The sequence below is a fragment of the Leptonychotes weddellii genome, chromosome 11 (genome assembly GCF_054177405.1).
Source record: "Leptonychotes weddellii isolate Sample4059 chromosome 11, ASM5417740v2, whole genome shotgun sequence".
In the NCBI taxonomy this organism is placed as follows: domain Eukaryota; kingdom Metazoa; phylum Chordata; class Mammalia; order Carnivora; family Phocidae; genus Leptonychotes; species Leptonychotes weddellii.
The window spans coordinates 81,933,757-81,960,150 of NC_138379.1; the positions used below are offsets into that span (position 1 = coordinate 81,933,757).

The 26,394-nt window shown below is 45.1% G+C and overlaps 2 protein-coding genes and 1 pseudogene across 11 annotated transcripts in view; 2 read left to right on the plus strand and 1 right to left on the minus strand.

Annotated features, from left to right (window-relative positions):
- Positions 1-1,235: 1,235 nt before the first annotated feature.
- LOC102732395 (large ribosomal subunit protein eL8 pseudogene) lies at positions 1,236-2,274 on the plus strand (annotated as a pseudogene).
- Positions 2,275-4,138: 1,864 nt separating this feature from the next.
- On the plus strand, positions 4,139-21,851 carry IFT46 (intraflagellar transport 46). Of its 4 annotated transcripts, XM_031037100.2 has the most exons (13): positions 4,140-4,381; positions 5,074-5,170; positions 6,418-6,492; positions 8,003-8,079; positions 12,356-12,498; positions 15,727-15,801; positions 15,947-16,040; positions 16,459-16,587; positions 18,062-18,183; positions 18,538-18,604; positions 20,485-20,545; positions 20,826-20,911; positions 21,365-21,851. In XM_031037100.2, the coding sequence occupies exons 4-13, from the start codon at positions 8,038-8,040 to the stop codon at positions 21,458-21,460; spliced, it is 915 nt and encodes a 304-aa protein (XP_030892960.2). In that variant the 5' UTR covers positions 4,140-4,381; positions 5,074-5,170; positions 6,418-6,492; positions 8,003-8,037; the 3' UTR covers positions 21,461-21,851. The 4 variants fall into 4 exon arrangements, with proteins under 4 accessions (XP_081655486.1, XP_030892960.2, XP_081655485.1 ...); XM_081799360.1 differs by lacking the exon at positions 12,356-12,498 and having other exon boundaries at positions 4,139-4,381; XM_006741608.3 differs by lacking the exon at positions 6,418-6,492 and having other exon boundaries at positions 4,141-4,381.
- Positions 4,473-26,394, minus strand: part of TMEM25 (transmembrane protein 25) — a 31,192-nt gene continuing 9,270 nt past the window's right edge. For 2 of the 7 annotated variants that reach the window (XR_014138909.1, XR_014138906.1), the window contains 2 exons: positions 24,065-24,172; positions 21,729-21,868 (listed from right to left, as the gene is read on the minus strand). Coding sequence is in view for 1 of the 7 variants with exons in the window: in XM_081799354.1 (XP_081655480.1) it covers positions 11,792-11,865 (74 nt within the window). In the remaining 6 variants the exon portion in view is untranslated. Of the gene's footprint in view, positions 4,572-11,282; positions 11,866-21,728; positions 21,869-24,064; positions 24,173-26,394 lie in introns of those variants that run through there. The other 5 variants (XR_014138908.1, XR_014138907.1, XM_081799354.1 and 2 more) reach the window with 5 other exon arrangements.

The window sequence follows — 26,394 nt, forward strand, 5'->3', positions numbered from 1 at the left end:
GGCTTAATGACTGAGCCACCCAGGCACCCCTGAGGTTTGTTTTTTGAAGTGATGAAAATGTTCTGGAATTAGAGGTGGTGATTGCACAACTTTGTGACTATCCTAAAAACCACAGATTGTACACTTTAAAAGGGTGAGTTTTTATGGTTTGTATCTTTTATTTTATTTTATTTTAAGATTTTATTTTATTTTTTGACAGAGAGAGACACAGTGAGAGAGGGAACACAAGCAAGGGGAGTGGGAGAGGGAGAAGCAGACTCCCCCTGAACAGGGAGCCCGATGTGGGACTCGATCCTGGGACTCCGGGATCATGACCTGAGACAAAGGCAGACACTTAACAACTGAGCCACCCAGGCACCCATCTTTTTTTTTTTTTTTTTAAGATTTTATTTTTAAATGAACGTGGGCCTTGAACTCACAACCCCAAGATCAAGAGTCATATGCTCTACTTACTGAGCCAGCTAGGTGCTCCTAAATTATATCTTTTTAAAACATGTGTGCAGGAGGGGCACCCGGGTGGCTCAATTGGTTAAGCGTCTGACTCTTGATTTCTGCTCAAGTCTTAATCTCAGGGCCCTGAGTTCAAGCTCTCTGTTGGGCTCCACGCTGGGTGTGGAGCCTCCTTAAAAAAAAAGTGTGCAGGAAGCAAGGCTTATGCCTTTTTTATAAATGAAGAAAATGATGACAAGTTTAAGAAATTTACACAGGGGCGCCTGGGTGGCTCAGTCAGTTAAGTGTCTGCCTTTGGCTCAGGTCATGATCCCAGGGTCCTCGGTTTGAGCCCTGCGTCGGGCTTCCTGCTCAGTGGGGAGTCTGCTTCTTCCTCTCCCTCTGTCCTGCTCGTGTTCTCTCCCTCCCCTGCTCTCTCTCTCTCAAATAAATAAATAAAATCTTAAAAAAAAAAAAAAAAGAAATTTACACAAAGTTCTAAGCCAGTATATAATGGAAATAAAACTCAAATCCAGTCTTCTGATTCTGTTGGCAGTTCCCCCATGCCAAAAGTCAGACTTTGAGTAGACCTGATTCAGCCGTTCTTCCCTACATCCTATATCATTTTATCCCATATCACTGGCTCAGCTCTATAGCACTCATCCACTGCTGAAATGGATAAACAGCATTCTTTTATTGAGTGTTTATTTTGTGTCAGGTACTTTACATGTTATCTCCAATCCTTTACAACAATCCAGATAAGGACACTGAGGATCAAAGAAGTTAAACACCTCTCCAAACTCAAACAGCCTGTAAATGGTAGAGCCAGGATTCAAAGCCAGCTTTTCTCATGATGACACTGCCTCTTTTTATGTCTTGTATATTCCTTGATGCTTACTGAACACTTACAATGAGCCAGGCATTACTCTAAATTCTTCACATGGATTATCTCATTTATTCCCCACAAAACTCTCTCTCCTCCAGCCATTCAAGATGACAAAAGAAAAGGAGGTTAAGGGGAACAAGGTGGCCCCAGCTCCTGCTGTCATGAAGAAGCAGGAGGCCAAGAAGGTGGTCAATCCCCTGTTTGAGAAAAGGCCCAAGAATTTTGGCATCAGACAGGACATCCAGTCCAAAAGGGACCTCACCCTCTTTGTCAAATGGCCCCGCTACATCCGACTGCAGCAGCAAAGGGCTCTTCCCTGTAAATGTCCTCACGTGCTTCCTGTGATTAACCAGTTCACCCAGGCCTTCGACTGCCAAACAGCTACTCAACTGCTTAAACTGGCCCACAAATACAGACCAGAGACAGAGCAAGGAAAGAAGCAGATTGTTGGCTGGGGCTGAGAAGAAAGCTGTCAGCAAAGGGAATGTGTCCACTAAGAGGCTGCCTGTCCTTTGAGCTGGGGTTAACACTGTCACCACCTTGGTGGAAAACAACAAGTCTCAGCTGGTAGTGATTGCATATGATGTGGATCCCATTGAGCTGGTTGTCTTCCTGCCTGCCCTGTGTCATAGGATGGGGGTTCCCTACTAGCATTATCAAGGGGAAGGCCAGGCTGGGGCGTCTGGTCCACAGGAAGACCTGCACCACTGTTGCCTTCACATAGGTTAACTCAGAAGACAAAGGAGCTCTGGCTAAGCTGGTGGAAGCCATCAGGACCAATGACAATGACAGAAATGATGAGATCTGCCGACACTGGGGAGGCACCATCCGGGGTGCAAAGTTGGTGGCTCGCATTGCCAAGTTAGAAAAGGCAAAGGCTAAAGAACTGGCCACCAAATTGGGCTAAATGGATGCTTTTAAATTTTCTGTACATAAAAGTAATAAAAAGTTCTCTTTCAGTGAGTGTCAAAAAAAAAAATAATAATCCTCACAAGAATTCTCTGAAATAGGTACCACTAATATCTCTATTTTACAGGTGGGGAAACCAAGGTATAAAGAGGAAATCTAGGGGCACCTGGGTGGCTCAGTTGGGTAAGCATCCAACTCTTGATCTCAGCTCAGGTCTTGATCTCAGGGTAGTGAGTTCAAGCCCCGAGTTCGGCTCCGCCACTAGGCGCAGAACCTACTTAAAACAAAAACACAAAGAGGAAAACTATTCTATCACAGATGTCAGGGCTAGAGAGTAGCAAAACCAGGATTTAAACAAAGGCTACTCAACTTCAGAATCTGTACCCTTAAGCACTGCATTATAGAAGCTCACAGATTTTAAAACTTTGCATGCCTGGGAGTATATATGTCAAACTGTATTTTTTATTTTTGTTATAAAAACATACTGTAGAGCGCCTGGGTGGCTCAGTCAGTTAAGCGTTAAGCGTCTGCCTTAGGCTCAGGTCATGATCCCAGGGTCCTGGGATCGAGTCCCACATCCTGTTCCCTAATCAATGGGGAGTCTGCTACTTCCTTTACCCCTCCCCCCTGCTTGTGATCTCTCTCTCTCACGATCTCTCTCTCAAATAAATAAATAAATACATACATACGTACATAAACATATTGTAAAAAAGTCAAATTGTTAATTTTAAAGAAGTACAAATCTTGCCTGGAATTATTGTTTTATTGTGGCAGCTTCCAGGGGCCTTCGATATGGACCACCGAAGCTCAGACAAGATGAATTGATGCTGATTCTTTGGAAATATGACATTAGCTAAATTACACTGCATAAGAAAAGCACCCCTGCAAACGTGCTTCCTGAGGAGAGCTTTAGAGGCAGTTTGTCATAATGGTTAGAAGCTGAGACTTAGGAATTTGACCCGTGCTTGACTCCCATTTTGACCACTTACTAGCTGAGTGCCTCTAAGCAAGTAACTTTTATCTAATCTGTCAGTTGGCAGGAACATCTATCTCATCATAAGGTTGTGCAGTTAGATAATATATTAATAAATAAGGTTATATAATCTAAGTGCTGCTACATAGTAAGTGCTCAACAATACATACACATTATTATTAGCAATAACAGACAACACAAAAATTTTAAAATGTTTTGCAATTCCATTTTTAACCCCATGTGTCTCAGGAGAGGTGTCTTCTCATTTTCCTTTTTAAAGCCACATCCCACTTTCCTCTGGCAGGTTTTCAGGGTCAAATTTCAACACTTTTGTTTCTCTCCCTCTCTCACTCCCCAAATTAACTATGTTTATGGTTTTGAAATATTTGTTACTTCATCTTCATTCACTCATTCCTTCATTCCCCTATCCAACAAGCATTTTTAAAAGTGCCTAATTTATGGGGCGCCTGGGTGGCTCAGTTGGTTAAGCGACTGCCTTCGGCTGGGGTCATGATCCTGGAGTCCCGGGATCGAGTCCCACGTCCGGCTCCCTGCTCAGCAGGGAGTCGGCCTCTCCCTCTGACCCTCTTCCCTACTCATGCTCTCCCTCTATCATTCTCTCTCTCTCAATAAATAAATAAAATAAAAATCTTTTAAAAAAAGTGCCTAATTTATGCATGGTACTGCTGCTATAAAGAACTTAAAAATTAGACACAGACCCTGCCTGCCTAAAGAAGCTCTGTCTTCTTCAGCAAATAAAAATATAGTATTTCTATATACAAAACACTATTTCCAGATCGGAGGGCTAACTCCACCAACCGACATTCGTCGGCCGGCTGCGCCAAGCTGTGATCGCTAGATGCCGCCACAAACGCATTCCCTGAAACCATAGAAAAACAGGGGACCGCACTGCCCAGAGAGGCTTTGTCCAAACGCCACCAGATCCTCCCCCGATCCCTTTGCTGCTGGAAGAGACGCCAAGCGCCGGTGGAGAAGGTCTCACGAGACTGAAAGCAAATCTCGCGATTTTTATTTGTTTATTTATTTTTGCCTAGCGACTGACAACAAGGCCGGTCGCTCCACGTCGAAGCCCCTCAAGTGGCCTGGCCTAATACTGGAGTGAGACCCCGGCCCTAGGCTGGGGTTCTGTCCACATAGAGGAGACGGATTCAGAGGGGCTGCAGGTAATTCGTACTCCCCCTAGCAGAAAGAGCACTGCCTTTGTCCCTCCCGAGAGGAATCTAAGGGGACTCCCCTTCCCTCCAACCCCCCCATCTCTTCCCTTCTCCTTGACAACCGTTCCTTCTCCTCGTCCTTCATGCCACAGCAACCATTCCGCTTCCTTCACTCCCCAAGAAACTGCTGCGATCCGACCTGCAAGACAGGGCGTTGGAGATAGGGGTGATGCTCTTGGGATTATTGGATGGGACCGAGAGACCGGAGTTTATCCTCTCTTCGGGTAAACAAGAGAACTCTTTCTAGAGCCTCTGCAGCCCCTTCTCCCCCACCCCCGGAAACCCCAACAGCTATGGGAAAACTGAGCGAAACTAAGGAGAGAGCTGCGGTCTAAGACGAATACTGTTCTGCCCTTGTGCGTGTATCTACAGCTTTGGGGAGCTGCTGCCTAGATTAGCTGTCTTTTCCCTCCACGATTCCCTCCTTCCTCAGCCAGGCTGTCAGCAGTTCCTAAATAAGAGTTGCAGCAGAATGATTTAACCGATTGACTTGGGGCCAAGAAGCCTTAAGGAAAATTTGAATGAGGGTGAAGGTTACAAGTAAAACCGGTGACTTGGGTAAGGAGGAGGAACCAAGGCTGGTTCGGAATCAGCTCATATCCTGTGATATGAGCTAAGTAATCATGTCTCCTTTCATTTAGACCAAGACTGTTGAAAACCAGACATATGATGAGCGTCTAGAGATTAACGACTCTGAAGAGGTTGCAAGTATTCATACTCCAACCCCAAGACACAAGGGTAAGAGAGAAATAAAGAGGAAAGAAGAGAAATGGTTCTCAGAACAAAGAATAGGATGGATCCATCATGGTCTCCAGGAAATTCCCATTTTATAATAGCAAATGTTGCCTATCAGAGTCAAGTTTGGCAAATACTTGCCATTATTTGTGTTTTCTGACTACTTAAGGCGGGGAGAAAACACAGCTCCCCAGATTCAGGATTTTCCTCCAACATGACCAGTGTTTCCTATCACTATTTGCTTTGTGATATGCTCTGCTCACAATCTGCCAGGGATTCATGGTTGGTCGGTTGGTTAGTTGGTTGGTTGGTTTGAACTTATCAAAACTGTTTTGCTCAGTTTTGAAGATGCTTCAGTAACCTGCCCTTAACTTGCAATCCCAATCAAAATCTCAGTAGAATCTTTTAACAGGACTTGACACAGTCATTTATTCAACAAACATTTCTTGAGTGCCTACCATGCGTCAGCTTTATGCATGGCACTAGGCATACAGTATTCAAAGAGACATTGACCCTGCCATCCTGATGCTTGTAACCACGGGAGATCGATGACAAATGAGTAAACAGACATAATTACAAATGTGGTAAGCGCATCGATGGAAGCAAAGGGTTTGATATGATGGAGAATAATAGTGAGGAGTGGGGTCTACTTTTGACGGGTTGGTCAGGGAAGACCTGAGGCGGTAACGTTTGAGACCAAAAGTTGAGAAGGATTCAGACAGACATTGAGGAGAAGTAGGCCAGGAAAAGGGAGCAGCAGTGAAATGTGAAAAGGACCTCAGGCCAGAACGAACTTGGGTTCGTTTGAGGATTTGAAAGAGATCAGCATATGGTAGGAAGGAGTGGTATCAAAGGCACGCAGGCAAGAGGTAGGCAGAGGTAGGCAGGAGGCCTAACAAGAGGAGCTTTTGAGGTCATGTTGCTGGTAGGTGTGTCTTGGATTGAAAGGTACAATGATGAGAGTCAGGAGCCAGTGGGAAGGACTGTTGCAATGGCTGAGTTGAGGTGACAGTGACTGGGATGTGGTGAGGAAGGTAAGAATAGAGAGAGGAGGCAAATAGAAGGTAATTGCTGATGGGTTGGGTTTGGCTCTTGGGTTAGGAATCAAGGATGACATCTGGGGTTGCTTGTTTATTGCAGTAAGAATACCTAACATAAAATTTACCATTTTAATCATTTTTAAGTGTACAATTCAGTGGCATTAAGTGCATTCATATTGTTGTATAACTATCTCTACTGTCTATTTCCAGAGTTTTTTTATCATCCTGAACAGAAACTACTCGTTCAACAATAACTCTCCATTCCCCTGTCCCTGGCAGCCCCTGGTAACCTCTATTCTACTTGGTGTCTATGACTTCATCCATTCTGTGCTCCACGAAAGTGGAATCATACAACATTTGTCCTTTTGTGTCTGGCTGATTTCACTTAGCATAATGTTTTCGTGGTTCATCCATGCTGTAGCCTGTGTTCGTTTCCTTCCTTTTTCTGGCTGAATAATATTCTATTGTATGTATAACCACATTTTGTTTATCCACTTGTCTGGATACTTGGGTTTTTCCACCTTTTGGCTATTGTGACTCTGCTGCCTGAACATGGGTGTACAAGTATCTATTTGAGTTCCTGCTTTCAATCTTTCGGGTATATATATATGTATATATATATATGTATATATATATATATACCTAGAAAAGGGTTTTGATTTGAGCATGTATATAATCTCGCCGGCCATGGACATTATCATTTGTTTTCAGTTTGGGCAATGTAGTAGGCTGAAAAATGGTGTTTAACTGGCATTAATTTGATTTAGAAATCATTGAACATGGGGCATTTGGGTGGCACAGTCGGTTGAGCGGCTGCCTCTTGGTTTCAGTTCAGGTCGTGATCTCGGGGTCATGAGATCGAGCCCCAGGTCGGGCTCCACGCTCTGCGTGGAGTCTGCTTGGGATTCTCTCTCCCTCTCCCTCTGCCCCCACCTAAAATAAATAAATAAGTTTTTTTAAAAAGCAATCATTGAACATGGTTTTCATGCGAGTTACTTACATCTGATTATACTTTTATTTTATTTTATTTTTTTAGATTTTATTTATTTATTTGACAGAGAGAGACACAGCGAGAGAGGGAACACAAGCAGGGGGAGTGGGAGAGGGAGAAGCAGGCTTCCTGCCGAGCAGGGAGCCCGATGTGGGGCTCGATCCCAGGACCCTGGGATCAGGACCTGAGCCGAAGGCAGACACTTAATGACTGAGCCACCCAGGCGTCCCTGATTATACTTTTAATTGTTCAGACTATTTTTATTGCTCTTATCATATAGATGCTGATTCCGACTTACATTTGTGACTATTATTTGCCAGGAGCTGGGTCAATTCCTTTCACTTGAATTTTGTCATTTGATCCTTACAGCAGTTCTGAGTGATAAATATTACTGCCTTCCTTCAGATGTGGGAATACTGAGACTCAGGCTAAGTCATTTTGTCCATGTCCTAGAGTTGTTCTTTAATCCCAGTCTTCTATCAATCCAGCCCTCTTATCACTTTATTAATTACTAACCTCATTTTACCAATGTGTGAACTAAGAGCAGATTTTATATGATTTATGTAACAGCAGATAATCAACTAGTATAATGTCTAATCTGATGCCTTACGCACAGTAATGCTTAGTAAATATATCCTGAATTGAGTCGACAGAGCCATGGCTAGAATTCAGTCTCCTGTCCTTTAACTAGATATTCTTACAGACCCTGTTCCATAAAACAGAACAAAAAAAAATATTATAAACTAAAAATATTTGTCTTTAAAAATCATCTTAATAATCTAAAGGGAAAACTTCTCTCCTAAGGACTTCTTCATTCCGCCCATCTTCCTAACAAGACTATGGCCGACAATAGCGATGAGTATGAAGAGGAAAACAACAAGGTATGGTACAACCATAGCTTCTCGTGGACTTTCTTGCTTTGAGCTGTTGGTAGTTAGTTTGAGGTGACAGTAGTTCAGTAGTAAACATTTCTTGGATACTCACCTCCAGGGGTTGGTTTGGGTACCTTTGAGCTCATGTAGGAAAATCAGGAGCAAAGAGTCTTAAGATTTTGATTCCTTCAGGAGTAAAGCCTACTAGTGCAGCTCACTTTTTGGTGAGGAATTTCATATAGCACAGGCCGGAGTTTTGCAGACTTTACTGATCATAAGAATCAAGTAGGATACTTATCTTTAACAATACGTATTTCCAGTAGTGCCCACCTGAAACTACTGAATCAGAATCTTGAAGGTAAAAGCCTGAGAATTTATATTTTTAGCAAGCACTCCAAGTAATTCTTATGATAAAGCAAGTTTGGAATTATTGGTCTGGCCATCTGTTCATTGTCAACATTTGGGATTCTGCCAATATTTTGTGAAAGAGACTTTAATTTTGAAGTTTTAAGACCCAGATGTCACTTTGTTGTTGTTCTGTGAATGTAGAGGATTACTGTTTCTGAATGAAAGATGGAAAGATGCCTACAGCTCTAGGCAGGACCGGGAAGCTGTGCACGTGCTCTGCTTAACAGCCACTGTGGCCGGTCTTAACACGTAATCCAGAGGTTACTTTTTTTTTTAAGATTTATTTGAGGGGCACCTGGGTGGCTCAGTTGGTTAAGCTATTGCCTTAGGCTCAGGTCGTGATCCTGGGGTCCTGGGATCGAGCCCCGCATCAGGCTCCCTGCTCAGCGGGGAGCCTGCTTCTCCTTCTCCCTCTGCCTGCCGCTCCCCCTGCTTGTGCTCTCTCTGTCTCTGTGTCAAATAAATAAATAAAAATCTTTTAAAAAAAAGATTTATTTATTTGGGGGGGGTCAGAGGGAAAGGGAGAAGGAGAGAAGCAGACTCTCTGCTCAGCAGGGAGCCCCACACAGGGCTATATCTCATGACCCTGAGATCATGACCCTGAGATCATGACCTGAACCTAAGTCAAGAGTCAGAGGCTTAACCGACTAACATACCCAGGCACCCCCAATGGTTACATTTTAATTGTCCTTCAAGAACAGGAGCTTTTCAGGGGCGCCTGGGTGGCTCAGTCGTTAAGCGTCTGCCTTCGGCTCAGGTCATGATCCCAGGGTCCTGAGATCGAGCCCCACATCGGGCTCCCTGCTCAGCGGGGAGCCTGCTTCTCCCTCTCCCACTCCGCCTGCTTGTGTTCCCTCTCCCACTCCCCCTGCTTGTGTTCCCTCTCTCGCTGTGTCTCTCTCTGTCAAATAAATAAATAAAATCTTTAAAAAGAAAAAAAGAACAGGAGCTTTGCAAACAAGTGAAGGATATCTGAAAAATGCAAAAAGCTGTAGTAATGTAGACTGACTGCATAAAAAGCCTAAAAGGTCATAAAAAGCCTAAAAGGGCCCACTTTGGAGTGCCTGCCTGGCATGCGACTCTTGATCTCGGGGTCCTGAGTTCAAGCCCCACGTTGGGTGTAGAGATTACTAAAAAATATAATAAAGCATTAAAAAAAATAGTAGAGACACCTGGGTGGCTCAGTCCTTTGAGTGTCAGATGCTTGATTTTGGCTCAGGTCATGATCGGGGTCGTGAGATTGAGCCCCACCTCCGGCTCCTCGCTCATAGGAGTCTGCTTCTCTCCCTTTCTTTCTGCCCCCCCCCACACGTGTGCACATGCGCGCTCTCTCAAATGAGTAATCTTTTTAAAAAAGTAAATAGGGGCGCCTGGGTGGCTCAGTTGGTTAAGTGCCTGCCTTCAGCTCAGGTCATGATCCCAGGGTCCTGAGATCGAGCCCCACATCGGGCTCCCTGCTCAGCGGGGAGCCTGCTTCTCTGTCTCCTCCCCACTTGTGCTCTCTCTCTCTGTCTCTCAAATAAATAAAATCTTTTTTTAAAAAAGTAAATAAAGTAGTCCCACTTTATGACTAGTGTGCTCTTTTAACATCTTACCCACAAAGTAATTTTTAGGCATTTTTCTGTGACATACAAAGCCCTCTGCCTTTAGATCAGAGATTTTGCAAAGCACAGCTTTGAAGAAGCAGACAAAAAAAAAATGAGCAATTTCCTAAATTGACCTAATTTTGCATATTCACCCTAAATTTCTCTAGTCTCCATCATGCTGTGGCCAATATTCAAGACTCATTTATCTTTCTAATTCAGTGTACAGCCAGAATCAACAGAAAGGATATATTTTTGAATGGCCTTTAAATTGACCATCAGTATTCTTAAAAAGCTCCCTTTGCCAAACAAGGATAGCTTTGGCAGATTTTGAATTGAGAAAGAACAATTTGGGGCACCCGGGTGGCTCAGTTGGTTAAGTATCTGACTCTTGATTTTGGCTCAGGTCATGGTCTCAGGGTGTAAGATCAGAACCAACCCCCCCCCCCCCGGCCCGCCCTGCACTGGGCTCGGCGCTGGTCATGGAGCCTGCTTAAGATTCTCTCTCTCCCTCACCCTCTGCCCCTCCCACTCTCCCCCTCTAGAAAAAAGAAAAGAAAGAAAGAACACATTAAGAGATTCTTATCAACGTATACCAATAGAGCTAAATAAATTGTGCAACATTGTGTCATATGTCACACATATATTACAGATCAGTTAAAATATATTTTTATCCATGTATAAATCTGTGTTATGCTTAGAAGAACATGTGACCAAAAGCATTTCTGATGTCCTGTAATGTCACATTTTTTATATGTCAGTAATTGCTTTACTGTAAGAGAAACATTAAATAATTTTTAAAACTAGAACCAAACATCTGTTAACCTCAATATAAGCCATATGGCATATGGAAACCAAGCTTTCAAAACCTACTTTTATTTTTTTAATTTTTTAAAAAAAAATTTTTATTTTATTTTTTTTAAGTACCCTACGCACGGTGAGGGGGTTGAACTCACGACCCTGAGATCAAGAGTCACCTGCCCTACCAATTGAGCCAGCCAGGGGCCCCTCAAAACCTATTTTTTATTTACTTTTTTTTTAAAAGATTTTATTTATTTGACAGAGAGAGACACAGCGAGAGAGGGAATATAAGCAGGGGGAATGGGAGAGGGAGAAGCAGGCTTCCCGCGGAGCAGGGAGCCTGATGTGGGGCTTGATCCTGGGATCCCTGGGATCATGACCTGAGCCGAAGGCAGATGCTTAACGACTGAGCCACCCAGGCGCCCCTCAAAACCTATTTTTAAAGGAGGCCAATTGGTTATCCTCAGGTCCTACGGATGGGCATACCACAGAGGCAAAGACATGGACCCTGTCTCAGATGCCCCTGCAAGTCCCCAAACCAAACTCCTCAGACACTTGAGAGGGTAGGATGGTACTGAGAGAAACCAGAAGCTCGGGAAGTAGGTTGTAATGCCAAGAACGGAAGGGTCTCTTGAGAGAACATGCAGTCATTGCATTTAATTGATGGGGCGGGGAAGGGCAATAGGGGCAGGTCAGGAACCGAAGAGAAGTGTCACTGAATGGAAGTAGAAGACTCCCAGTCCCTGGCACTGCTGGTCGGAATTCAGGCGCAGGGTTGATTAAGAACCTTCTTCTGATAGTTACAAGCAGCTTACACTGGGCCATCTTGCAAATTAAATGCTAGGTTTCCTGTGATCCTTGTGAGTATGAAGATCCCCTAACGTTGTCTTCCGACTTCATGTTCCCCCATTTCCTTCCAAAATAACTCATCACAGGTGTCTTCGTCCTCTAACTTTTAGAGCTGAAGCTGACTGGATAAGTTTATGCACAATTCTTGGGTCTCCTAAGTAATAGACATAATAGACAATTATTGGATAAAATGTATACTGAAGTCTTAAGGAGAAAGATAGAATATGGTTATAGAAAGTGAGGACTGGGACACCTGGGTGGCTCAATCGGTTAAGCGTCTGCCTTTGGCTCAGGTCTTGATCCCAGGGTCCTGGGATCGAGTCCCCCATCGGGATCCCTGCTCAGCAGGAAGCCTGCTTCTCCCTCTGCCTGCAGCTCCCCCTGCTTGTGCTCCCTCTTTCTGACAAGTAAATAAGTAATATCTTAAAAAAAAAAAAAAAGAAAGAAAAAGAAAGTGAGGACCTAGTTTTTGGCTAAGCAGGAGTAGACAAAGGTCCTTGCGGCCTTTCTGGGGAGTGCCAGCCTCTCTTTCTGGTGAATCAGTGCCAGGTGGGAGGGTATCTGTGTGAGGACTGGGAGGGATCGGGGCATAAGTACACTAAGCTTCTCTTTATGTGGTGCCTTCCATGCCTGCCCTATCTCAGGAGAAGAAGAAGCCCTCGCAGCTGACACCTCAGCGGGGCTTCAGTGAAAATGATGATGATGATGATGATGATGATGATGACTCATCTGAGACGGATTCTGATGAAGATGATGATGATGAAGAGCATGGGGCCCCTCTGGAAGGGTGAGGCAATCCCCCAGCCGAGGATCCCCAAGCAGGGAGGAAGACACTGGCCTGGGAGGAGATCAGTTGGAGTGAAATTCTAGCATCTCTTTTGATCTCCCCTACTTAGGATTTTCAGATGTCTCAGAAACCAACAGAATGAATTTTCTTTCTTTTCTGGCTACACTGCCTCGCTGAGTCCTGTGATGTCACTTGCATGATCTGAAACATTTGTGGGCTCGAGGGTTCATGAGGATTTGCTGAATAAATCTAAAAGGTGGTCCCTGCCTTCAAGGAGCTCCCATTTTGGGAAAGGGAAAATAAAATTTATATAGATACCCAAGCAATTCTGTTTAGCAAGGAAAACACACATGCACAGGAGCATTTCTGCTTTAGGCTCAGCTCCTTTTTGGAGGGGTGGAGAGCAAGTGCTTTAGGAGCCCCAAGTGGAGGCAGATGTTCCTGGGTGATGCTTCAGCAAAAAAATCTCCTTACCCAGGGGCGCCTGGGTGGCTCAGTCGGTTAAGCATCAGCCTTCAGCTCAGGTCATGATCCTGGGGTCCTGGGATTGAGAGCCTCCCCACCCCCACTCGTGCTCGCTCTCTCTCAAATAAATAAAATAAAATCTTTAAAAAAAAATCTCGGGGGTGCTGGGTGGCTCAGTCGTTTAAGCATCTGCCTTCGGCTCAGGTCATGATCCCAGGACTCTGGGATTGAGCCCTAAATCAGGCTCCCTGCTTCTCCTTCTCCCCCCTGCTCGTGCTCTCTCTCACTATCTCTCTTTCTCTTAAATAAATAAATAAAAAATCTTAAAAAAAAAAATCTCCTTACCTTGTTCCAGCCCACATGCTAGATGAGTCATGACCCATCCCTAGAGGTTTTTTTTTTTTTTTTAAAGATTTTATTTACTCATTTGACAGAGAAAGACACAGCGAGTGAGGGAACACAAATGGGGAGTGGGAGAGGGAGAAGCAGACTCCCCGCCGAGCAGGGAGCCCGATGCGGAACTCGATCCCAGGACTCCAGGATCATGACCTAAGCCAAAGGCAGTCGCTCAACCAACTGAGCCACCCAGGCGCCCCATCCCTAGAGGTTTTAATCAAAGTGGATTCTAAGGCCCATCCATTTCAAATACCATTACTGTTAAAGTGATGATGGTGTAGCCAATCAGTAGGATTCCATCTGGCCATTGAAAAATATAAGGCAGCACTCTCCACACTGTAAAGAACAATCTCCAAGAGAGAGTGTTAAGTTTTAAAAAGGTATAAAGAGTGTTTATGCTGTGCTACCATGTGTATAAAACAAATATTACAGAGACTATCTCTAGGAAACACTAGAGACTAATAATAGTGATTACATTGGAGGAGGGACTTGGTGGGAAGGGGACAAGGGTGGAAGTGAGCCATAACTTCTCACTATATACATTTGTACCTTTCCCTTTATATCATCGGTATGTATCACTTATTAAATAGTTTAATAAAAATAAGTTACCTGTGGATTATTCACCTGCAGGTAGACACTAAGTAAATGAGACAAAGGTTTAATTGCAGACTGACTTTTCATGCTTCCTAGTTTACTTCATGAACATATCCTGCTTTCATAAATTATAATCTGGGGAAATGGAAACTTCATATCAATAATATATTTAATTTTTTAAGCTACTCTCCCCAGAAGAACTTTCCAAGTCACTTATGTACTTTGCCAATGTTCATTACATTTTACTTAATTATAATTAATGTGTTCTACTATTTTTTTTACTGTATACATTTCCTGTATCAATACAAGTACTTTTTTTTTTTAAGATTTTATTTATTTATTTGAGACACAGTGAGAGAGGGAGTAAAAGCAGTGGGAGTGGGAGAGGGAGAAGCAGGCTTCCCACCAAACCGGGAGCCCGATGTGGGGATCGATCCCAGGACCCTGGGACCATGACCTGAGCTGAAGGCAGATGCTTAACGACTTAGCCACCCAGGTGCCCCTACAAGTACTTTTTAATAACTATACAATATTTGAGGTTCCTGGCTGGCTCATCGGTAGAGTGTGCGACTCTTAACCTCTGGGTTGTGAGTTTAAGCCTCACATTGGGCATAGAGCTTACTTAAAAGTTAAAAATAATAGTAACTATACAATATTCAACTTAATATATCTAACCGTCTCTCAAGTATTGAATATTTTGTTTCTAATTTTTTACTTATATAAATAACACTGTTAAAAACATCTTTGTAGGGCGCCTGGGTGGCTCAGTTGGTTAAGCAACTGCCTTCGGCTCAGGTCATGATCCTGGAGTCCTGGGATCGAGTCCCGCATCGGGCTCCCTGCTCAGCAGGGAGTCTGCTTCTCCCTCTCCCGCTCCCCTCTCTTGTGCTCTCTCTCTCTCAAATAAATAAATCTTTAAAAAAAAAAAAAAATCTTTGTAAAAATTCTTATTTTTCTTGGGGCAAGTTATTTTCATGTCAGAAATTAAAATCTCGGGCACTTGGGTGGCTCAGTCGGTTAAGCGTCTGCCTTCGGCTCAGGTCATGATCTCAGGGCCCTGGGATCGAGCCCTGAGTTGGGCTCCCTGATCAGTGGGGAGCCTGCTTCTCCCTCTCACTCTCCCCTGCGCTCTCTCACTTGCTCTCTCAAATAAATAAATAAAATCTTTAAAAAAAAAAAAAAGAGGGCGCCTGGGTGTCTCAGTTGTTAAGTGTCTGCCTTTGGCTCAGGTCATGATCCCGGGGTCCTGGGATCAAGCCCCGCATCAGGCTCCCTGCTCCGCGGGAAGCCTGCTTCTCCCTCTCCCACTACCCCTGCTTGTGTTCCCTCTCCCGTGTTCTCTCTCTCTCTCTCAAATAAATAAAATAATAAAAATCTTAAAAAAAAAGAAATTAAAATCTCATGTTATGTCAATTATACCTCAATTTAAAAAAAAGAAATTAGAATCTCATACCGTACTTTCTCTTCATCCCTTTCATTCAGAAAAAGGGAAAGAATTTATGCTACATTCTAAAATGTTTAAAAATTGTTTTAGATTTTCTGCAGCTCTTTTCTTCTTTGTCAGAGATCACTGAGCTAATTATAATCCATTTTAAAGTTGCCTTGCGAACCACCCTGGACAGGCAGATGTGGGCAGGGCACAAACCAGGTTCAGAGTCACAGGGTCTGTGGTCAAAGTGAAGGCCGGTGGGGGGGGGGGGGCTGGTGCTGAACCAGGGCTCAGCCACATCTGCTCTTCTCTGGCCACCTTGAACCATATTTTCCTTTCCCCAGGGCCTATGATCCTACAGATTATGAGCATTTGCCAGTTTCAGCTGAGATTAAGGAGCTCTTCCAGTATATCAGCAGGTGAGCACTAGGCCCTCTTCCCATGACCCCCACCCCTTTCCTACCTCTAGTCTGAAACAAGCCTGTTCTTCCTAGATTTTTTTAGCCTGAGCAGTAAAGTTCATTTCTCTGACTTTCTCTACATTCCCTTGGCGATGTCTCCTAGGTACACACCTCAGTTGATTGACCTGGACCACAAACTGAAACCTTTCATTCCTGATTTTATCCCTGCTGTTGGGGATATTGACGCATTCTTAAAGGTACAGTTGGCACATCCTAAAAATGACTTCTTAGGTGTTTCTTCTGACCTCTCCATACTGTTAACAACTCAACTAATTTCCTTGGCTAGCATTGGCTATCTTGATGTATATTCTTCATTTCACTGGAGTTCTCAACCTTGCTCTCCAAACTCTACTCATTGCTATTTACGTAATACTTGATTATATCATTATATATTCAAAATTTGTCATTCATTTACCTCCTAATTATCAGCTGTACATTTAGGGCACTGTAGATCATGTATTTTTTTATAGATAGAATTTTAGTACAGCATGATATACAAACATGTCTTTTTAATACTAGTAATAATAATGAATGGGAAGAGTTCTTCCTCTTCAACTTATTGGAAACAAGAGGTGTGACCCCCATTTGTTCTCTTTCTTCCTTTCTCTTAACCAGGTCCCACGTCCTGATGGAAAGCCTGACAACCTTGGCCTGTTGGTATTGGATGAGCCTTCTACAAAGCAGTCAGACCCCACAGTGCTCTCACTCTGGTTAACTGAGAATTCCAAACAGCACAACATCACAGTAAGATACTGGCCTAGTACAGACACCACCTGGAGAGGGCCAAGAGCAGAGGCTGTCTGGTATCTGTGCCATCAAAAGGGATGGCTGTGGTTTCAGGCCAACCCTATTTTTTTATTTTTTTTTTAAGTGCTTTTTTTTTTAAGATTTTATTTATTTGAGAGAGAGAGAATGCGAGAGAAAGAACACATGAGAGGGGATAGGGTCAGAGGGCAAAGCAGACTCCCTGACAAGCAGGGAGCCCGATGCGGGACTCGATCCAGGGACTCCAGGATCATGACCTGAGCCAAAGGCAGTCGCTTAACCAACTGAGCCACCCAGGCGCCCCAACCCTATTTTTTTAAAAGACAGTTCATTGAGATGTGATTTACTTACCATGAAGTTTGCCCTTTTGGATTATACAATTCAGTGATTTTTAGTGTATTCACAGAGCTGTACAAACATCACTGCTATCTAATTTAAGAACACTTTGATTATTCCAGAAAGAAACCTCATATCCATTAGCAGTCACTCCTCATTCCCCACTCCTTCTAGACCCTGCTAAGTACTTCAGTTCCTTCTTTTTTTCTATTTGAGTGGAGTTGACACACGTTACGGTAGGTTCAGGTTACAGCACAGTGGTTGGACAAGTTTATACACTCCACTGTGCTCACCCCAAGCGTGGCTGCCATCTGTCACCACACAGCGCTATTACAGTACCACTGACCTTGTGCCTTTTATTCCTGTGACTTACTCCTTCCATAACCGGAAGCCTGTATCTCCCTCTCCTCTTCACCTATTTTGCCCATCCCTCCCACCCCCTACCCTCCGGCAAACACTAGTTTGCTCCCTGTATTTATAGGTCTGATTCTGCTTTTTGTTTATTCGGTTTTTTTTTATGATTCCCCATTTAAGTAAAATCATATGTCACTCCTCTTTTTATGGCTGAATCATATTCCATTGTATGGACATACTGCATTGTGGTTCTCCATTCTCTAGTTGTTTCCACTTTTATTAACATGCTGTTGTGAACTTGTATGTACGTACAAGTTTTTGTGTGGGCATATATTGTTATTTTATTTTGAGTACATATGTAGGAGTGGGATTGCTGGGCCGTGTGCTAACTGCTTAACATTTTGAGGAACTGCCACACTGTTTGCCAAGCACCTGAACCATTTTACAATCCCCCCAGCAATGAATGAGAGTTCCAGTTTCTCCACATCCTCGCCAACACTTGTTACTGCTGTCTTGTTTATTCCAGCCATCCTAGTGGTGTGAAATACCATCTCAGTGTGGTCAGTCCTATCCTGTTGACCTGCCCCCTTTGCATGGCTCCAGAAAATTTTACCAGAGTTTCCTCTCATCTGCATTGGCTGCCATCAGGCTTCCCCATTCATTAGCTACCTGCTGTATACGAAATAGCAGCAAGGATGAGCCATCCAATTAAAATGAGAGCTACTTTAATGCCATCAGCCAGGGTTTCCCCTTATTTTTCTAGCAACATATGAAAGTAAAGAGCCTAGAAGATGCAGAGAAGAATCCCAAAGCCATTGACACATGGATCGAGAGCATCTCGGAGTTACACCGTTCTAAGCCCCCTGCGACTGTGCACTATCCCAGGTAAGAAGTAGCAGCCTCTTCCCCACAGTAACCGCTGGGCTCCTTCACCGGCCTCAGGCCCATTGCTCCTGAGAGGAGGGCCCCCAGGCAGAGGACATACTGGATTAGCCTGCGGTCCTGTGGATCCTGACAGCTACTGGCTGAGACTGCAGACATAAAGATGATTTATCTGGTATTACTTAGCCATTCTTCCAGACCGCAGAGCTTGGATAAATAAGTCTGCCCAGTCTGTGTTCTCCTGAAATCCTCATGTGGCAGACTGACCACCTCCCTTCATTCCAGAATCTCCTGACCCAGCGGTTGCTGATGTCATCAGCCCACATTTCTTGTTCATATTTACCTCTGTCCATATAGGCCCATGCCTGATATTGACACGCTGATGCAGGAATGGTCCCCAGAGTTTGAAGAGCTTTTGGGCAAGGTAAGTGGAGAGAGCAGGAACTACACAAGTGTGGCATTTACTTGAAGGCCCAGTGTTTGCTCTCTTCCTGTATTTGTTTAAGTTTTTTTTTTTTTAATTGACCAACTTTAAGTTTGTTTATTTATTTATTTATTTATTTATTTGAGAGAGAGAGAGTGCGAGCCCCAGCATGCAAGCAGGGGGTAGGGGCAGAGGGAGAGGGAGCATGGAGCCTGACTCGGGTCTCGATCCCATGACCCTGAGATCATGACCTGAGCCAAAATCAAGAGTCAGACACTTAACCGACTGAGCCACCCAGGCATCCCTTAAGTTTTTCTTTTTTTTTAATTTTATTTTTAAGTAATCTCTACACCCAACCTGGGGCTCGAACTTATAACCCTGAGATCAAGAGTCGCATGCTCTACCGACTGAGCCAGCCAGGTGCCCCTCTCTTCCTGTATTTTATTATCATTCACTTTTTATTTTTATTTTTTTATTTTTTTATTTTTTAAAGATTTTATTTATTTATTTGAGACAGAGAGAATGAGAGAGACAGAGAGCACATGAGAGGGGGGAGAGTCAGAGGGAGAAGCAGGCTCCCTGCTGAGCAGGGAGCCCGATGCGGGACTCGATCCCGGGACTCCGGGATCATGACCTGAGCTGAAGGCAGTCGCTTAACCAACTGAGCCACCCAGGCGCCCTATCATTCACTTTTTAATTGGAGTATAATTCACAACAGAGACATACACACATTAATTTTCAGCATCTGAACAGCTTTGTATAATGAACACATCAGATCAAAACACAGAACATCACTAGCATCCCAGAAGCCCACTCATGCTTCCATACACTTCCACCTCCCAAACGTAATCACTATCCTAATTTTTTTTTTTAAGATTTTATTTATTTATTTAACAGAGAGAGACACAGTGAGAGAGGGAACACAAGCAGGGGGAGTGGGAGAGGGAGAAGCTGGCTTCCCGCGCAGCGGGGAACGTGACTGAGGGCTCGATCCCAGGACCCTGGGACCATGACCTGAGCCGAAGGCAGACACTTAATGACTGAGCCACCCAGGCATCCAGAGTGTCCTGATTTTTTTTTTTTTTAAAGATTTTATTTATTTATTTGACAGAGAGAGAGCGAGAGAGGGAACACAAGCAGGGGGAGTGGGAGAGGGAGAAGCAGGCTTCCCGCGGAGCAGGGAGCCCAATGCGGGGCTCAATCCCAGGACCCCGGGATCATGACCTGAGCCGAAGGCAGACGCTTAACGACTGAGCCACCCAGGCGCCCCAGTGTCCTGATTTCTAACAGCATAGATCAACTTGCCTATTTTGTGTGCTCTCTAGATCTAATCATCCTCTTTTGTGTCTTATTTCTTTTTCTCTTAAGAAAGAAGTCAGGGCACCTGGGTGGCTCAGTCTGTTAAGCGTCTGCCCTTGGCTTAGGTCATGATACCAGGGTCCTGGGATCGAGTCCCGCATCGGGCTCCTTGCTCAGCGGGGAGCCTGCTTCTCCCTCTCCCTCTGCTGCTCCCTCTGCTTGTGCTCTCTCTTTCTCTCTCTCTCTGACAAACAAACAAACAAATAAATATCTTTTAAAAAGAGAGAGGGCGCCTGGGTGGCTCAGATGGTTAAGCGTCTGCCTTCGGCTCAGGTCATGATCCCAGGGTCCTGGGATCGAGTCCCACATCGGGCTCCCTGCTCGGCGGGAAGCCTGCTTCTCGCTCTCCCACTCCCCCTGCTTGTGTTCCTGCTCTCACTATCTCTCTCTCTGTCAAATAAATAAATAAAATCTTTAAAAAAAATAAAAATAAAAATAAAAAAAAAATAAAAAGAGAGAGAGGTGCTGGCCCCGGTGAAACCTCAGCCTTTTGACTCTGGTCTGTCCCATGCTCGTCCTAGGTGAGCCTGCCCACGGCAGAGATTGACTGCAGCCTGGCGGAGTACATTGACATGATCTGTGGTAAGCTCTTCCATCCCTTCCTTTTCCCCGTCTCTGGACGAATACACTGTGGGGTTTTGCAAAGGCTCCTTTGCTCTGGGAAGATAGCATCTCGAGTTACAGCCAGTTTGCTGTTTGGCAGCACTGAAGGTGGTATTTGGGCTTATGTGACTCCCCACCAGGTCGGCCCTCAGAGTCATAGCGACACATCCCATCTGGGAGGGCCATGGCCATCCTAAACGTAAATGCCCCATAATTCCCAGTTGTGTTTGGTTCTGCTCATGGAAGCTCTTGATTTCAGCCATCCTAGACATCCCTATCTACAAGAGTCGGATTCAGTCCCTGCACCTGCTCTTCTCCCTCTACTCGGAATTCAAGAACTCACAGGTAAGACTAAAGAAGTGTCTTCTGCCGTAGTGAGGAACGCTCCAGTCTCTACTCCTCCAAGTCAGCTGGGATTCGCCCTTGGACAAGGAAGGGTGTTTCTCCAAGGCTTACCATCACCCTTCCCTGTTACTCAAAGAACAGCAAGCAGGAAGGGTGGGGCTTTCACAGGGAGGGAAGCAGAAGAGCTGTAGGCCTTTGGCCTGGGGGACACGCCAGGGACACTCACCACAGGGCTTAAGGAATGGACGCAGGGCAGAAGGAAAAAAGGGGTTCATCTTTGAAGGGGGTGGGGCAGATTGCTAGCTGTTTTTCAAAGACAACACCAAGGAATTGTTCTGAAAGTAGAATTGGGGAAAAATTGGAGCTTAACAGGCTGTAAAGAGGTTCGTTCTTGCTCAGATGCAGCAGCTAGCCTACCAGATACTCCATGTACCCTCTCCTCTTTCCTCACAGCATTTTAAAGCTCTAGCTGAAGGCAAGAAAGCATTCACCCCTCCATCCAACTCCGCTTCCCAAGCTGGAGATGCAGAGACATTAACCTTCAGCTGAGACACCCCCAGGGTCTCTCTGCTCCCAGGCTGAGCTGCCGCCTCTGCCCTGGCTGAGGCGACACAGTCATCAGCCATGTGGCGACCGCGCCCGCACCACAGCCTGACTCGGACGCGGACGTCCTGCTGCCCTCTGTGCCAGAAAGTACTGCATGTGTTCCTTAAATGGCTTCTGCCTGTCTCCGGTTTTCCTCCCGTGGGAATTATGCACCGACACCACTGTGGGGACTTGAGTTAGAAGAATAGAAGGACTGGAACGTCTGGGATTCTGGGGTGCTCAGGTTGGGAGGAAAGCTTCAAAGATGTTCTTTTTGAGACAGCGACGGAATTCTTTTTTTCTTTCATTCTTAACGTTATTGGCAAAGATTTGGCAAATAAAATGCTCTATCTTCCAGGTTGTCCTGCTCTTCTATAATATGAAAAGAGAAAAGACAGACTGAGTATAAGGCGGAGCTAAGGATCAGGCCCAGTAATGGCATTAAGTGAACAGCAGTTTCAGCAAATCAACTCTGTGAAAGAAAAGCACATCCCTCGCCTCCAGGGTTGGCCGTAGAGGGCGATGATCTTCTCCCAGAACTGACTTTTCCTAGGGGTCTCTCACCAGTTACTGCTGCTGCCGCCTTACAGTTTACCTGGCTGTCTGGCTCCAGACCTGGCTGGTTGTGGTCTCCAGAGAGCCTAGCTGTTGCACCATCGGGTGGGAGGTGACTGTGCCCTGGACGAGGGAGGAAGCGGTGGTGGAAAGAGAGACGGGACGATTCAGGAAATAATTGGGAGGCTATATCAGCCAAGCTCCAGTCAGGAAGTCAGAAAACGTGCCAGTTCATTCTTCTTTCTTTTTTTTTAGAGCGTGGGGAGGGGCAGAGGGAAAGAGAATCTGAAGCAGGCTACACCTACCCTGGAGCCCAGTCTCACCACCCCGAGATCATGACCTCAGCTGAAATCAAGAGTCGGACACTTAGTTGACCGTGCCACCCAGGCACCCCCATGCGAGTTATTCTAACACGGGGTGTTAACGGTGGGGAATTGGTCACAAAGCATTGGAAGGGCTGACAGAGCAAAAGGGAGAAGGGAAGGTGGGCTGCAGGAAGGAGAGGTTCAAGGGGAGGCATCTGCTGCAGGTGCCGGAGGCAGAAGGGCTGCTGCAGTGGTCTCGAGGGGCTGAGGGGGCGCCACACCGAAGCACTGAAGTCCGCACGCCCTCACCCCACTACCGGCTCAGCTGTGAGTAATGGCTGCGACTTCCTTTCTCCTACCTTCTCGTATCCTGCGGGCGCCTCCCACTGGCAGAAATCAATAGCTGGCAGGGGAATCTGGAAACCCAGCAGTAGAAAACAGAACAGAAGGGAGGGTGTGGGGCTGAGAGGCAACAAATAGATAACCAGGAGAGGTAGAACCACAGACCTTGCTGGTAGACTGGATGTGGGGGACAGAAGGAAAGGAATCGGGGATGACACCCAGGTGTTTGGACTTGAGCAGCTGAAGGGGTAAAGGAGCCAAGTACAGATGTGGGGGGAAGTGGGGCAAGAATTGATTGGAGGGGAGAATTACATTAAAGTGCTACACTGTCAGCCTAATCTATACACAATAAACACATAGATGGGATGGGAATTGTTTCTGACAGACTCTTCCACCAGGTGTGAGGTTCACATCATGCTTCAATTTGAGGAAAAGGAACATTCGTGCTCAGGGCTCACTGTGACATCCCACTGGAACCAGGCGCTCTGGTCTCAGATGGGATACCAGCAATGCTCACATTTAACTCATAGGGGAAAAGTCAGGCAAAGTATGACAGGAACTCAAATTCCCCATTACTTTTTCAGGGAGCACTCAGATTGCCTTCTTTGGCTAGAGCTGAGAGTCAGTACTAATAAATACCATTGATTCTTGTTCTCCACAGTAGTTGCTTTGTTTTGTTTTGTTTTAACCAGGTCCCACGCCCAACGTGGGGCTTGAACTCACAACGCTGAGATCAAGGGTCGCATCCTCTACGGACTGAGCCAGCCAGGTGCCCCATTATCCACAGTTGTTATGTTCTATAAAGTCACGGCAAACACCCAATTAGCAAATACTCAACCATCGATCCTCGGGGAGATACAAGGTTAGGTTTCTGTGTGCCCCTGGTGTACCATGTTCATCAACCACCCATGGATTCTCTGAACTCACAACCCCCAGCACTATAAATCATGCAGTACTGAAGCTTATCTAACACACTTTCTCCATGAGACACATCACGGCCTTATTACATGTAAGAGCGCTAGACAGCACGTCAGCGCCATGCTTGGGGGTCATTTTAAATAGCAAAATCACCAGCAATAAGCAGAAAATGTAGCAATATGTAGAACGTGTTTACAGTATGAGAGCTGAAACCAGAAGGCAGAACGTCCCCTTTTTCAGCCTCAACAGGGAAGGTAGGTGTCGGGTGACTTAAATTTTTCACTGCTCTGAGCATGTCTGCAAATCACTGTGGAAACCCTGCAGGTATTGATTTGGGATAACAAACATATTTTAGTGAGGAAGTGGATTCACAAAGGTGGAACCTGCAAATAACACGGATCAAGTGTACTTCCTGCCGCAGGCACTGTTAACCACGGCCTTTGCTTACCTTGCCGCTCCTTTATATCCAGCGCAGCCCCCCAGTGACCATCCCAGGAGCTCTTCTCTCCGCCTCAACGCCTGTCCTTATTCCCTGCTGACTCCTTGCTCTGTGGCCCTAGAAAAAATCCAGTAACTTCTATACCTCAGTTAACCTAGCTATGAAACAGTTACAATAAACACTAATTAACTGTGAGACTTGTCCCATGGGCAAAATTATGTGAAAAGACTAAGTGCCCCCACATGTAATATGTGGTAGTTATGTTACTAAGTATAAATTTTCAACTAGGCCTCCTAAAACTGCATTTGGCTACTTTATCCCCACCTGGAGTCCTCATTTTCCATACTCCCCCAAGGCAAACTGCAAAACCAATCTGCTTGCCCTGCTCTACCCATGATTCAGGAAGCCCCCCTTCTTCTTTTTTTAAAAGATTTTATTTATTTATTAGAGAGAGAGAGTACGAGCACGGTGAAGGGCAGAGGGAGAAGCAGGCTCCCCACTGAGGAGGGAGCCCAGTGTGGGACTCGATGTGGGCCTCGATCCCTGGACTCCGGGATCATGACCTGAGCTGAAGGCAGATGCTTAACCAACTGAGCCACCCAGGTGTCCGGGAAGTCCCTCTTCTTTTTTTTTTTTTTTTTTAAAGATTTTATTTATTTGACAGAGAGAGACAGCGAGAGCAGGAACACAAGCAAGGAGAGTGGGAGAGGGAGAAGCAGGCTTCCCGCCGAGCAGGGAGCCCGATGTGGGACTCGATCCCAGGACCCCAGGATCATGACCTGAGCCGAAGGCAGACGCCCAACGACTGAGCCACCCAGGCGCCCTGGGAAGTCCCTCTTCTAACTAAACTCATATGCACGCTATTTCCCTTGCTTGAAGTGTCCCTCACCTTCTCTGCTGATCCTAGGCTTTCGACATTTGGAAATAAACATTGAATACCATATGTACATCTCACTCCCTCCTTTAACCCTATACAATGACAGTATAAGAATAATAATTTTGAAAAAGATATAGACCAGCAAGGATTGATAATAGGAAAGAAAATGACAGAAGACTAGGCAGCAACAATTTTGGAAGATGGATAAGTGGTAATTGATTTAGTGGGGTAGGGGGAGCCTGAAATTTGCCTATAGAGGAGAGAGACAGAGAAACCAGTAAGAAGTGAGCCATGTCACACTGCAGAACCCCGGGAAGGATCAGGGATTGAAACTGCCAGGTATTTCTGACGGCACACATGCAGGGTGGGGCTAAAAACAGGAGAATTGGTTGGAGGTGTGTAGAAGGATTAAATCCCTAGAAATGTCCCTCTCTGTGCTGCCCACCTCTCTATCCCAACAGAAGATAGTCACCTTTGAACCAGGGAGGCTCTGGACATGAAAACACCAAGCCACTATGAGGACAGCAGTAAGGGGCCATGTTTAAAAGAAGTGGATAGGGCGCCTGGGTGGCTCAGATGGTTAAGCATCTGCCTTCAGCTCAGGTCATGATCCCAGGGTCCTGGAATCGAGTCCCGCACTGGGCTCCCTGCTCCTTGGGAGCCTGCTTCTCCCTCTGCCTCTCTCTCTCTCTATGTCTCTCATGAATAAATAAATAAAAATCTTAAAAAAAATAAAAAAATAAAATAAAAGAAGTGGATAAAACAGAGGAGTGAGGAATGAGATCCTCAGCTCTTTCCCATGCTTATTTATACCTCCGAAGCAGAATAATGGAAGAGTCCCCTCGGCAAACTGATCAGCCAAAAAGAAAAGAGCTTTAGATATTGACATGGAGTCTTTAAGCACATGTCCAGGTCCCTACCTCCCCATCAGCTTCCAATCAGCTTTCTGGTTATCTCATTCTTGTGTGTGTACACCTGTTCGCAACTCTCATTTTAAACATGAATGTACAGTCAGAGATCACCGGACTTTGGAGAAAGCCAGAAAAACAGAGACTAAAATTGGCAAAACAAAGCAAATCAGAGAAACAAAGCAGGTAAGCTAAGGGGAAAAAATCAGTAATATTCATAGACCAGTTCTCAAACTTGGTTGCACATTAGAATCAACTGGAAATCTTTTCTCTCTCTTTTTTTTTTTAAGAGAGCATGTGTGCAAGCAGGAGTGGGGGTGGAGGGGAGGATCAGAGAGAGAGAGAGAATCCTTTTTTTTGGTAAAGATTATTTATTTATTTATTTACCACCCAGCTGCCCCGGGAGAGAGTGAATCTTAAGCAGGCTCCATGCCCAGCATAGAGCCAGACACGGGGGTTGATCTCAAGACCCCGACATGACCTGAGTCAAAATCAAGAACTGGACGCTCAACTGACTGAGCCACCCAGGTGCCCTGGAGATTTTTTTTTTTTTT

Bases quoted from the DNA above. Each gene is read 5' to 3' on its own strand.
- IFT46 (XM_031037100.2), top strand. From the start codon at position 8,038: ATGGCCGACAATAGCGATGAGTATGAAGAGGAAAACAACAAG. The intron at 12,499-15,726 runs GTGAGGCAATCC...TCCTTTCCCCAG, and splicing joins CATGGGGCCCCTCTGGAAGG to GGCCTATGATCCTACAGATT. The intron at 18,184-18,537 runs GTAAGAAGTAGC...CTGTCCATATAG, and splicing joins GCGACTGTGCACTATCCCAG to GCCCATGCCTGATATTGACA.